General features: G+C 50.3%; 1 protein-coding gene across 1 annotated transcript in view; it reads right to left on the bottom strand.

The window, feature by feature from the left end:
- Positions 1–1,500: 1,500 nt before the first annotated feature.
- TTC9 (tetratricopeptide repeat domain 9) overlaps positions 1,501–12,890 on the bottom strand; it is a gene marked incomplete at its 5' end in the record, with an annotated part of 33,886 nt that continues 22,496 nt past the window's right edge. The window contains 3 exon segments of the mRNA XM_029058537.2: positions 1,501–2,215; positions 11,206–11,275; positions 11,277–11,389. Coding sequence (XP_028914370.2) covers positions 2,136–2,215; positions 11,206–11,275; positions 11,277–11,389 — 263 coding nt within the window.

Here is a 12,890-nt window from a genome sequence, read left to right as displayed (position 1 = left end):
GTGGGGACCCAATAAAGAGATGCATGAACTGCAATAATAATAATAGTAATAATAACGCTGGTATTTGTTAAGCGCTTACTATGTGCAAAGCACTGTTCTAAGTGCTGGGGGGATACAAGGTGATCAGGTTGTTCCACGTGGGGCTCACAGTCTTAATTCCCATTTTACAGATGAGGTAATCGAGGCTCAGAGAAGTTAAGCAACTTGCCCAAAGTCACACAGCTGATGAGTGGCGGAGTCTGGATTAGAACCCATGACCTCTGACTCCCAAGCCCATGCTCTTTCCACTGAGCCACGCTGCTTCTCCAGTGAATCTCTGGCAGCATTAGCTGCTCTCTGTTTCTAGAAATAGCCCTGGGGGACTTTGAGAGGGTTGAGAGGGGAGCCGAGATATTGAGACCATCTTAAGGGGTGTCTTCACCCTCACTTCCCAGAGAGGGACCTCCCGAAGGCTCACGATCGAGGACCTCCTGCCGGTTGAATCCAGGCTTGAGCTCCAGTCATCGTGGAGTTTAAGCGCTCACTCTGCGCCAAGCACTGTATCGAGATCCCGGGTAGGTCCAAGATCATCAGGCCCCACTTGGGTCTCAGTCTCACTAAGAGGGAGAGCAGGTAGTGAAGCCCCATTTGACAGATGAGAGGACAGAGGTCCAGAGAAGGAAAGTGACTGGTCCAAGATCATACAGCAGGTAGGTAATGAAGCTGGGATTTGAACCCAGGTCCTCTGATTCTCAGGCACACGCTCTTTCCACTAGTCCACTCTGCTTCCCCGAAGAAAGGGAGGGAAGCAACTGTACCGGGCTCAGAGCACTAGGCTAGATTAGGGAAGCAGTGTAGTCTAGTGGAAAGACACAGGCCTGGGAGTCAGAGAACCTGGGTTCTAGTCCCGGCTCTGCCACTTTTCATTCAGGCATTCATTCATTCAATCATATTTATTGAGTGCTTACTGTCTGCAGAGCACTGTACTAAGTGCTTGGGAGAGTCCAAAACAACAATAAACCGACACATTCCCTGTCCACAGTGAGTTTACAGTCTAGAGGGTGATCGTCTGCTGTCTGACCTTGGACAAATCACTTCACTTCTCTGTGCCTCAGTTACCTCATCTGTAAAATGAGGTTTAAGACTGTGAGCCCCACGTGGCACCTGATTAATTGCATCTGCCCCACAGCTTAGTTGGGTGAATGGCACATAGTGAGCCCTAAACAAATACCACAATCATTACTATCAGGGTCAGTCATTAATTCAATCATATTTACTGAGTGCTTACTGTGTGCAAAGTACTGTCCTAAGTGCTTGGGAGAGTACACTATAACAATAAGCAGACACATTCCCTGCCCAGATTGAGCTCATTTCAACAAGAAATAAGTGGGACCATTGCCTACTTACTGATTTTATTTGCAATTAATGAGCCCCCAATTTGTACCCTCTCCAGTCTGTACAAACCACTTTTGCCTTGGCCCCCCCCGCCCCTTCCCAAGTGACTTACGTTCTCACCCCCCACCCCCTACCCAGCTCCCTCTCCCCCTCCCCCGACCAAGGCTGAGGCTCACAGGGACGGGATGGTGGGGAGGGTGGGCTTCGGGGTGCTGGAGGACATGGGCTACCAGCAGGCTCAGGATGCGGGCAACGGTGGGGGCGAGGGGATGGAAGGGGCGGGAGCCGAAGAGAGGGAAGGAGAGGGGGGCCGGTTCCGTGACCTTCTCGGAGGTGCCCTAAACTTCCCCGCGTCCCACGTTTCTGCCACTCCCGTTTGAACCGGCCCACCAAGGGGTCTGCCACTACAGGCCCAGGAGTCTTTATGGTTCGGGGTGTGTGTGTGTGTGTGTGTACCAGGACCCCACCAGTCCCCTGGGCCCAAGTTCTCCGACCCAGGACTTTTCATTGGCCCAGCTTGCCCCTTGGGCTGGCCACTGGCCAGCTTCCAGCTCTCCGCCTCTCGCTCTCTCTCTTTCGGCAAGGTGAGCACACTAAGAGGGGAGTCGGAGAACAGGAGGGAGAAGTAGGGGTGGCGGGGGAGGGAGGGCAAACCCTGGGTGATGATCCCCCCCACCCCCAGCCTTCCCCTGCCCTCCCACCGCTGGGACCCAGGGACAGCAAGGGCAACTGTAGGTTCTTCTACGGAGGCGGATTCCTTGTTAGGAGGCTTCTTTCTCTCTCTGGGAACATCTGCTGAGCTTCATTTCTGTCAACTGGATGTACCGGATGACGTTGGTGTCTGCGGGGAGAGGAGAGAACCTGTGAGAAATGACCTAGAGGAGGGGGTGGGGAGGCACAGGGTGAGGGGGAGCTGGTGGCCATGGACGCCTCCGATCTAATATGGGGTAGGACCCCCTACTCTCTAATCTTCCCTCTCTCTGACCACACCCTGCACGAAACAACCCACTAGGGTCGGGTTGAGGCTCTGAGCCACTGGGCTACCGAATAATAATGGTGGTATTTGTTAGAGAAGCAGCGTGGCTCAGTGGAAAGAGCCCGGGCTTGGGAGTCAGAGGTCATGGGTTCGAATCCCAGCTCTGCCACTTGTCAGCTGTGTGACTGTGGGCAAGTCACTTAACTTCTCTGTGCCTCAGTTACCTCATCTGTAAAATGGGGATGAAGACATGTGGGACAACCTGATTACCCTGTATCTACCCCAGCACTTAGAACAGTGTTCTGCACATAGTAAGTGCTTAACAAATACCAACATTATTATTATTTAAGTGCCCACTACTTGCCAGGTACTGTACTCAGCGCTGGGGTGGATACGAGATAATAGGGTCAGCCACAGATCCGGTCTCACATAGGGCTCACAGTCTTCATCCTCAATTTACAGAGGAAGTGAGGCACAGAGAAGCGAAGGGACTTGCCCAAGGTCCCACAGCAGACAAGTGTAAAGCAGCATGGCGTAGTGGATAGGGCACGGGTCTGGGAGTCAGAAGGTCATGGATTCTAATGCCGGCTCTACCACTTATCTGCAGGGTGACCTTGGGCAAGTCACTTTACTTCTCTGGGCCTTAATTCCCTCATCTGTAAAATGGGGATTGAGACTGTGAGCCCCGCATGGGACAGAGACTGTGTCCAACCCGATTTGCTTGTATCCACCCAGAGTTTAGTACAGGGCGTGGCAGAGAGTAAGCGCCTGACAAATACCAGAGTTGTTAAGTATTATTATTGTTGTTAATAAGTGGCAGAGCCGGGATTAGAAACCACATCCTTCTGATTCCCAGGCCACTAGACCACACTGCCTCTCTACCTTGATCTCCGGTGAGGGGAGGGGAAGGGAGAGAGAAGGGGGCAGGGTGGAGGGAAGGGCCTTCTCCGAGGCAGGCGGCATCTCCCTTCAGCACTCGGGAATGATGCCAGTGGGACCTGGGCAGTTCTCGGGGACTGGCTTTGCCTGGGCATTTCCATGGCTCTGCCATGGCAACCAGGTGGCAATGCGGAAAAGTCACATACTCATGCCCAGTGTGGAGGGAAGAAGATGGAGACAAAATCGGAAAAGTGGAGGGGAATTTCAATAGGCTCCAAAGACCTCTGTTTCATTAGAAGCAGATGCCTCTAACTAGTGTCTTAATTGTGGTCATTCTTAATGTTCACTAGAGAAGGAGTGTAGCCTAGTGGATACAGCACAGGCCTGGCTGTCAGAAAGACCTGGATTCTCATCCAGGCTCCACCACTTATCTGCTGGGTGACCTTGGGCAAATCACTTCACTTCTCTGTGCCTTAGTTATTTCAGGGATAAAAGGGGGATTAAGACTACGAGCCCCAGAGCAGCGTGGCTTAGTGGAGAGAGCCCAGGCCTGGGAGTCTGAAGGACCTGGGTTCTAATTCTGGCACTACCACTTGTCTGCTGTGTGCCCTTGGGCAAATCACTTCATTTCCTCTGTGTCTCAGTTACTTTATCTATAAAATGGGGTTAATGAAGTCTGTGAGCCCCAAGTAGGCTAGCATCCGCGTCCAACCCGCTTTACTTGTATCACATGACATAGTGGACAGGGCACAGGCCTGGGAGTCAGAAGGTCGTGGGTTCTCATCCCGGCTCTGCCATTTGTCTGCTGTGTGGCCTTGGGCAAGTCATTTCACTTCTCTGGGCCACGGTTCCCTCATCTGTAAAATGGGGATTGAGACTGGGAGCCCCATTTGGGACAGGGACTGTGTCCAATCCAATTTGCTTGTATGTGCTCTTAGTACAGTGCCTGGCACATAGTAAGCACTTAACAAATACCATAATTATTATCATTTTATTATTATTATTATTCACATGCACCCATTTATTCACATGGGACACACCCACACACAAGTGTATGCATTTCTGTGTGTCTGTGTGTTCCTTGTGAAGAAATGGTTTTGCCTGATGGTGTGTGACTTGTTTGTCTCTGTGGGTGACTTTATTTCCACTGGCCTCTTCCCCACCTGCTCCATGGTCACAAGACTTAAGCCTCCAGGGATTCTCAGAAGTTTTCAACAAAAATGAAGACCAAATTGTGGCTCTAGAATTCGGACTTGAGAAGGGAATGCCAAGCAAGATCCCCACCCCCGCCTCTGCCCGGCTCCCCTTGGTGGGAACTCTTGCAGACGCGAGGATTAGAACAGGCCCTGTCAGCGCTTCAGCCTCCTCATGGACCTCCCTGCCTCCAGCCTCTTCCCTTTCCAGTCCAACCTCCTCTCTTAGAACGGTTTGCTAAGAAATCGTTCAGGTCTAGCGATGGAGACGTTGAGGGGCACAAAGGGCTAATCAGAGAGCACCTGTGGACACCGCCACCACCAGATCACACTGGTCTGGGTGGGAGGAACCATTGATCCAGTGGAGTCTCTGGCATGTGTCTTGCATCCTCACCCCTGACCCAGGTCCCCCGATCTCGCCCGTCTCCCCATCCCCTCACCTACAGAGCAACCCCAGAGACCCCAGCAGGTTGCAGCGATCAATAAAGCACAGAGGAACTCAACCAGGCCAGAGTGAGGGGATAATCCAGAATCCCAGGAGGCCAGAGAGACCATGAGCCTTATCGAGGTGCAGAACCATGGCCAGGGAGACAGGGACACTACCGAGCACAATGTGCATGTGGAAGAAAGGAGGAAGAAGGACACCCCACAGTTGGGTGACCAAAACACTGCCGAGAGACCCTCCTGCTTCCCAAGAGGTCACAGGTCAAACTGAGAGAAGGCAACGGCTCTTCTTTCCTTGGGCCTTTGTTTTGGGGACTGGGGGAGGAAAAGGCGAGGCCAGTGTGGAAGCACAGTGGTCCGGGCCTTGGATTAGTTCCTTCTCATCCAAACGTTCGTTCTGAGCTGCTTTGTTTCTAGACCCGTTGGATTGTCTCCCGAACTCCTTGTTTAAGTGAACGAGGGTAACTCCGGTGACTACAGTCCTCGGTGGGATACCAAGAGATGGAAGGTGATGGGCTTTTGGGGCTGGACTCCATTTTGTCTGGCCAAGCTGCCATTTTCTCCAAGTGGGCATATCACATATCTTCTTCTCCTCTCATTTATTCTGTCCTATCTAGGTATCTGTCTATCAGTTTACCGGGAAGTTTGGTTTGTCAAGGTCTTGAGACAGTTCAGGACTCCTAACCTGCTTATTGATAGTAACAATAATAATAATAATAATAGTATTAATAATAGTAGTGCTTTACTACGTGCCAAGCACTGTTCTAAATGCTGGGAGTAGATATAGGGGTTCTCAGATTGGACCCAGTCCCTGTCCCAAATGGGGCTCACAGTCTTAATCCCCATTTTATAGATGCACAGAGGCACAGAGAAGTTAAGTGACTTGCCCAAGGTCACATAACAGCCTCTCTCATTTCACCCCACACATCCAATCCGTCACCAAGACCTGCCAATCTCACCTTTATAATATCGCCAAGATCTGCCCTTTCCTCTCCACCCAAATGGCTATCTTACTGGTACAGGCTCTCATAATATCCCGGCTGGATTATTGTGTCAGCCTTTTCTCTGATCTCCCTTCCTCCCCTCTCTCCCCACTCCAGTCTATTCTTCATTCCGCTGCCCGGATCATCTTCCTGCAGAAACGCTCTGGGCATGTCACTCCTCTTTTTAAAAACCTCCAGTCGTTTGCCAATCAACCTCCGCACGAAACAAAAAACTTCACTCTAGGCCTCAAGGCTCTCCATCACCTTGCCCCCTCCTGCCTCTCCTCCCTTCTCTCTTCTACTGCCCACCCTGTAGGCTCCGCTCCTCTGCCGCCCACCTCCTCACTGTCCCCCATTCTCGCCTATTGCGCTGTTGACCCCTGGCCCACGTCCTCCCATTGTCCTGGAATGCCCTCCCTCCTCATCTCCGCCAAACTAACTCTCTTCCCTTCTTCAAAGCCCTACTGAGAGCTCACCTCCTCCAAGAGGCCTTCCCAGATTGAGCTTCCCCTTTTCCCTCTGCTCCCTCTGCTGCCTCTCTGCCCCTCCCTTCACCTACCTCAGCTAAGCTTCCTTTCCCCCCTTTTCCTCTGCTCCTCCCCCTCTCCCTTCCCTTCCCTCAGCACTGTGCTCATCTGCTCATTTGTATATATTTTTATTTCCCTATTTATTTAGTTAATGAGATGTACATCCCTTTGATTCTATTTATTGCTATTGTTTTTTGTCTGTCTGTCTCCCCCGATTAGACTGTAAAGCCCACCAATGGGCAGGGATTGTCCTCTATCTGTTGCCGAATTGTACATTCCCAGCGCGTAGTACAGTGCTCTGCACATAGTAAGTGCTCAATAAATACTCTTGAATGAATGAACAACAGCCAAGAGGCAGAGCCATGATTAGAACACAGGTCCTTCTGGCTCCCAGGCCCCGGGCTCTATCCACCATGCCAGGCTGTTGCTCACTATGCCATGTTTGCCCACCAGATCCTTATCATGGAGAAAACCAGGCAGAGCTAATAACTAGCTCAAGTAGAATTTACTGCTGTTTTTATTAAGATATATTCAATGATTTGTGCTCTTTAATCACATGTGAAGCTAGGGTGTTGCACCAACTGTTTATAAAGAAACACTGTATTGCTTAAAGTTGAGTTGGTCTTGACTAATAGTAATAATATTGGGGTATTTGGTAAGTGCTTACTATGTGCCAGGCACTGTACTAAGCCCTGGGGTGTTTATAAGCAAACAGGGTTAGACGCAGTCCCTGTCCCGCATGGGGCTCACAGTCTTAATCTCCATTTTCCAGATGAGGTAACTGAAGCCCAGATAAGTGAAGTGACTTGCCCAAGGTCATACAGCAGACAAGGGGCGGAGCCAGGATTGGAACCCATGACCTTCTGACTCGTAGCCCCTTGCTTTATCGACTACACCATGCGAAACCCTGCCTGTCAACGTGACTCCCTACTAGAGCTAGAAAAGTGTTAGTAGTGATGAACTTGTCTCTGACATAGCCTTACAAACACAAAGTGGAGTCTGAGCAGTTTGCTTCCACACCAGCCGTGGACAGACCAGGCCCCAGATACTGACCGCCCACCTGAATGCTCAGCCAGACCAGGACTCTTTCTCAACCTTACGTCGAGGTATTCCTGGGATCTAGAATTCCACTGTCCAGTAGGCTAGTCCCTCTAGACTGTAAGCTCACTGTGGGCGGGGAACGTGTCCGTTATATTGCTATATCATACTCTCCCAAGCACTTAGTACAGTGCTCTGCACACAGAAGGCGCTCAGTAAGTACCACTGACTGGTCTCCTCCCACCTGCTGCGTATCCGAAGTGAGAGGGAGATTTAGACTGGACATGGTGGACGACCATAATAATAATGGTGATAATAATAACAATAGGATTTGTTAAGTGCTTACTACGTGCTAAGCACTAGGGTAGACACAAGATAATTGGATGGGACACAGTTTCTTTCCCACATGGGGCTCACAGTCTGAGTGTGAGGAAGAACAGATATCAAATCTCCATTTTGCACTGAGGACACTGAAGCCCAAAGAAGTGAAGTTTGTTATGGTATTTGTTATGTGCGTGTGCCAGGCAGTGTGCTAAGTCTACTGAGTGCTTACTATGTGCAGAGCACTGTACTAAGCGCTTGGGGGAGTACAATTCAACAATATAATAAACAATATAATAACAATATAATACCCTGCCTACAAAGAGCCCACAATCTAGGGGAGGGGACAGACAATACTATGAATAAATAAGTAATTAAAGATAAATAACTTAAAGATACATATATAAGTGCTGTGCGGTTGGGCTTAGGATCCCAGGCTGCTCCCATCTCACCTCCAAAATAGTAATCAATAAAGTACAGACATGTACACAGGGGGCCGTGGGGCTGGGAGGGGGGATGAAAAAAGGGAGCAAGTCAAGGCGATGCAGAAGGGAGTTGAAGAAAAGGAAAAGAGGAATTAGGGAAGGACTCAGTAAGACTTTGAAGTGGGGGTGAGTAATTGTATGTCGGTTATGAGAAAGGGCATTCTGGGCTAGAGGCAGGACGTGGGCGAGGGGTCGGCGACGAGATAGACGAGATCAAGGCACAGTGAGAAGGTTGGCATTAGCAGAGCAAAGTGTGTGGGCAGGGCTGTAGTAGGAGGAACAGGGAGGTGAGGTAGGAGAGGGCAAGGTGATAAGTGCTTTAAAGCCAATGGGGAGGAGTTTCTGTTTGACACGGAGGTGGAGGGGCAAACGCTGGAGTTTCTTGAGGTTTAGGGAAACATGGCCTGAAAGTTTCTGTAGAAGAATGATGTGGAAATACGGACTGGATTGGGGAGAGACAGGAGGAAGGGAGATCAGGGAGGTCAGGTAGGAGGCTAATACAGTACTCAAGGCAGGATAGGATGAGTGCCTTGGATTAACATGGGAGCAATGTGGATGGAGAGGAAAGGCCAGATTTTAGCAATGTTGTGGAGGTCGAACCGTGGAGATTTAATGATGGAGATTTAACCGTTGTGGAGATTTAATGATGGATTGAATATGTGGGTTGAATGAGAGCCCAAGGTTATGGGCTTGTGAGACAGGAAGGACGGTAGTGCCGTTTATGGTAATGGAAAAGTCAGGAGGAGGACAAGGTTTGGGTGGGATAAGGATAAGGAGTCTGTTTTAGATGTTAAGGTTGAAGTGGCAGGAGGATATCTAAGTAGAGATGGCCAGAAGGCAGAGGAAATAAAAGACTGCAGAGAGGGAGAGAGATCAGGGCTGAAGATGGAGATTTGAGTATCATCCGCATAGAAGTGGTAGTTGAAGCCATGGAAATGAATCAGTTCTCCAGGGCAATGGGTGTAGAGGGAAAACAGAAGGGACCCAGAACTGAACCTTGAGGGACTCCCACAGCTAGGGGGTGGGGGGCAGAGGAGCAGCCCGTGAAAGAGACTGAGAATGAGCAGCCAAAGAGAAGGGAGGAGAACCAGGAGAGGACTGTGTCCGTGAAGCTGAGGGTGGAAAATGTTTCCAGGAGAGGGGGGTAGTCGACAGTGTCGAAGGCGGCTGAGGGGTTGAGGAGGATCAGGACGGAGTAGAGGCCAGTGGATTTGGCAAGAAGGAGATCATCGGTGACCTTTGATAGGGCGGTTTCTGTGAGTGAAGGAGACAGAAGCCAGATTGGAGCGGGTCGTGGAGAGAATTGGAGGAGAGAAACTTGAGACAGCGGGTGTAGACGACTCGCTCAAGGAGTTTGGAGAGGAATGGTAGGAGGGAGATGGGGAGATAACTGGAGGGAGCCGTGGGGTCAAGGGAGGGTTTTTTAGGCTAGGGGAGACGGGCATGCTTGAAAGCAATGGGGAAGAAGCCACTGGAGAGTGAACAGTTAAAGATGGCTGTTAAGGAGGGAAGAAAGGAGAGGGCAAGTGTTTTGATAAGATATGAAGGAATGGGGTCAGATTATGTATTTGTTGAGTGCTTTGTTACTATGTGCCAAGCACTGTTCTAAACACTGGGGTACATAAAGGTTAATCAAGTTGGAGCCAGTCCCCTGTCCCGCAGGGGCCTTCCAGTATAAGTTGTTGTGTCCTACTCTGTGCCTGGCACCGGGGTAGTTACAAGATAATCAGGTCAGACAGTTCCCGTGCCACCGCAATTTAAGAGGTAGGGAGGCTTGTATTCAATCTCCCCTTTGTAGATGAGGAAACCTAAGCCCAGAGAGGTGAAATGACTCCCTCAAGGTCCCACAACAGGCACGTGACAGAGCCATCATTCGAACCCAAGTCTCCTGATTCCCAGGCCCGTGCTCTCACCACTAGGCCACACTGCTTCCCAACTTCATGCCTATGTTTCAGACTGATGAATTCTTAGGCCCTGGAGGAGTGGGGAGTGGGGAGTTGAACAGGGTGAGGCCAGGAAAGAGGGTGAAGTCAGCATGGCCTAATGGATAGAGCCCAGACCTAGGAGTCAGAAGGACCTGGGTTCTAATCTCGCTTCGCCACTTGTCTTCTGGGTGACTTGGGCAAGTCGTGTCACTTCTCTGGGCCTCAGTTCCTTCATCAGAAAAATAGGGATGAAGACCGTGAGCTCCATGGGGAACATGGATTGGGTTAGACTCGATTAGCTTGGATCCACCCCAGTGTTGCTTAGTACAGTATCTGGAGCATAGTAAGCACTTAGCAAATAAAAAATAAAAAATAAAGAAAGCAAAGTCAGAGGCAGTGGGAGAAGAGGAGAAAAAGGAGAGGCTAAGTGGGGAGGGGAGAAGAGGGAGAGGTGTTGAGGAAGAAAAAGAGAGAGGGACATACAGTAAGGAGAGTGGGGAGAGCATAAGATGGGGAGAGGGATAAGGGGTGGGACATGGAGCGAGGGGAGACAGAGACTTCCCTCCTTCTCCCCTGCTTCCTCTCAGCACCCCCCCAGGGTAGGCAGAGCCCAGCCCCCCAGCCTCAGTGGCCAAAATTCCAAGGTCAACCCAAAAACCCGGGAGAGGCTCGATCAATCAATCAGTCATATTTATTGAACGCTGACCATGTGCAGAGCCCCGAACTAAACGCTTAGTACTAAGAGCTCAGTGAGACAGAAATGGCCAGTGAGAAGCCATGCGGCCTAGTGGAAAAAGCTCGGGCCTGGGCGTCAGAGGACCCGGGTTCCAATTCCGGCTCTGCCAAGAGTCTGCTGTGACACCTGGGGTGCGTGACTTCAATGAGGCCTCAGTTCCCTCATCTACCAAGTGGAGATTCAATCCTGCTCAGACTGTGAGTCCCATGTGGGGTCTGAGGAGTTTGTTCCACAACAGTGCTTGGTGCACAGAAAGTGCTGAACGAAGACCACGATTATTATTATTATTGTTATTATTATGATGATTATTTTGAGCTGCTTTACCTGTGGGCTGACGGTACCTGGCTTCCTTCAGGTAGTGGAGGGCCTTGTCGAAATCACCAAGGTGGTAGAAAAGCCACTCCGGACCGATAGAGCGCCTTGAAGTTCTCGCCTTCCTTCTTGAGGACTTTGAGGCAGTAATCTTTGACTCGCTCGTAGTTCACCAACTCAGCCTGGAGCAGGCAGGCTTCAAGGATGGGGAGGCAAGAAGAGAAAGGGAAAGTCTTTAGTACAGTGCCTGGCACATAGTAAGATTGCTAAGCACTTAAGTACCGCCTTCTTCCCCACCCCCCAGAAAAAAAAATTATATGAGCCTTTCCATTCTCTATTCACGTTTTTCAGTGGTATATATTGAGCACCTGTTGTGGGCAGAGGACGGTGCCTAGCACCTAATGGTGAGAGCACTGTACTAGCTGCTTGGGGGCACTCCATGAAAGTAAAAGACAAAATCCTGGCTCTCCAGTTCCCTCATCTGAAAAATGGGGATGAAGACTGTGAGCCCCACACGGGCCAGGGACTGTGTCCAACCTGGCTAGCTTGTGTCTACCCCAGTGGTTAGTACAGTCCCTGGGACATAGTAAGCACTTAAATACCAACAATTAGGAATTATTATTATTAAGGGAAAGACTTTAAGCAGGTGGGTGGCCCCCAGAGGGCTGATCAGGAGGCGCAGATCAGATACTGAGCAAGTTTTGGTTGCTCTCGCCCAGGAAAGTTGGCAGAGCTGGGCAGAGGAGGCCGGGAATCACAGACCTGTGCCTATATGCCCTGCTCCTCTGCCCACAGGTTACCCACTTCCAGGCTCTAAAGGCAGAGAGAAAGCTGCTGCGCCATGGGGCTGGGGGCATGGGGAAGACCCTATTTTATTTAATGACATTTATTAAGCACTTACTATGTTCAGGCACTGTACTGAGTGCTGGGATACATGTGAGCTTCAAGGTTGGACACAGTCCATGTCCTACATGGGGCTCACAGTCTAATAATTCCCATTTTCCAGATCAGGGAAAGTGAAGTGGCTTATCCAAGGTCACACAGCAGGCAAGTGGTGGAGTGGGAATTAGAACACAGGTCCTTTTGGATCCCAAGCCCATGCTTTATCGACTAGGCCACACTGCTTCTACAAGTTAATTAGGTTAAACCCAGTTCCTGTTCACATGGAGCTCACAGTCTTCATCCCCATTTTACAGATGAGGTAACTGAGGTTCAGAGAAGTGAAGCGACTTGCTCAAGGTCACACAGCAGACAGGGAATGTGACCACCAACTTTGTTATATTATATTCTCCCTAGCGCTTAGTAGAGAACTCTGGATGTGGTTAGCACGCAATAAATAGCACTGATTGATTGATAAGGACTCAAGCAGAGAGGTGACCCTGGGAGAGGGAAGAATAGGTTGGGGATATGAGAGGCTAGTCAGGGAAGCCTATAGTAGGTCTTTGGAGATGGGGCGAGAGGTGGTCCAGAGAAGCCAAGTGACTGGCCCAAAGTTCCACAGCAGTCAGGTAGCGGAGCCAAGATGAGAACCCAGGTCCTTCTGACTCCTAGCTCTATCTGCCTGAATCACACTGCCTGAATCTAGAAGAAGTTATTTTCAGAATTCCCTTCTCTGAGCCATTTATTGACAGTGAACTGCAAGTCAGGTGACCTTAAGTTTAGAGAAGCAGCGTGGCTCAGTGGAACAAGCCTGGGCT

The sequence above is a fragment of the Ornithorhynchus anatinus genome, chromosome 1 (genome assembly GCF_004115215.2).
Source record: "Ornithorhynchus anatinus isolate Pmale09 chromosome 1, mOrnAna1.pri.v4, whole genome shotgun sequence".
NCBI lineage: Eukaryota > Metazoa > Chordata > Mammalia > Monotremata > Ornithorhynchidae > Ornithorhynchus > Ornithorhynchus anatinus.
Note: the sequence above shows the minus strand (reverse complement) of the source record. Positions and strands in the feature narration are given on the sequence as shown.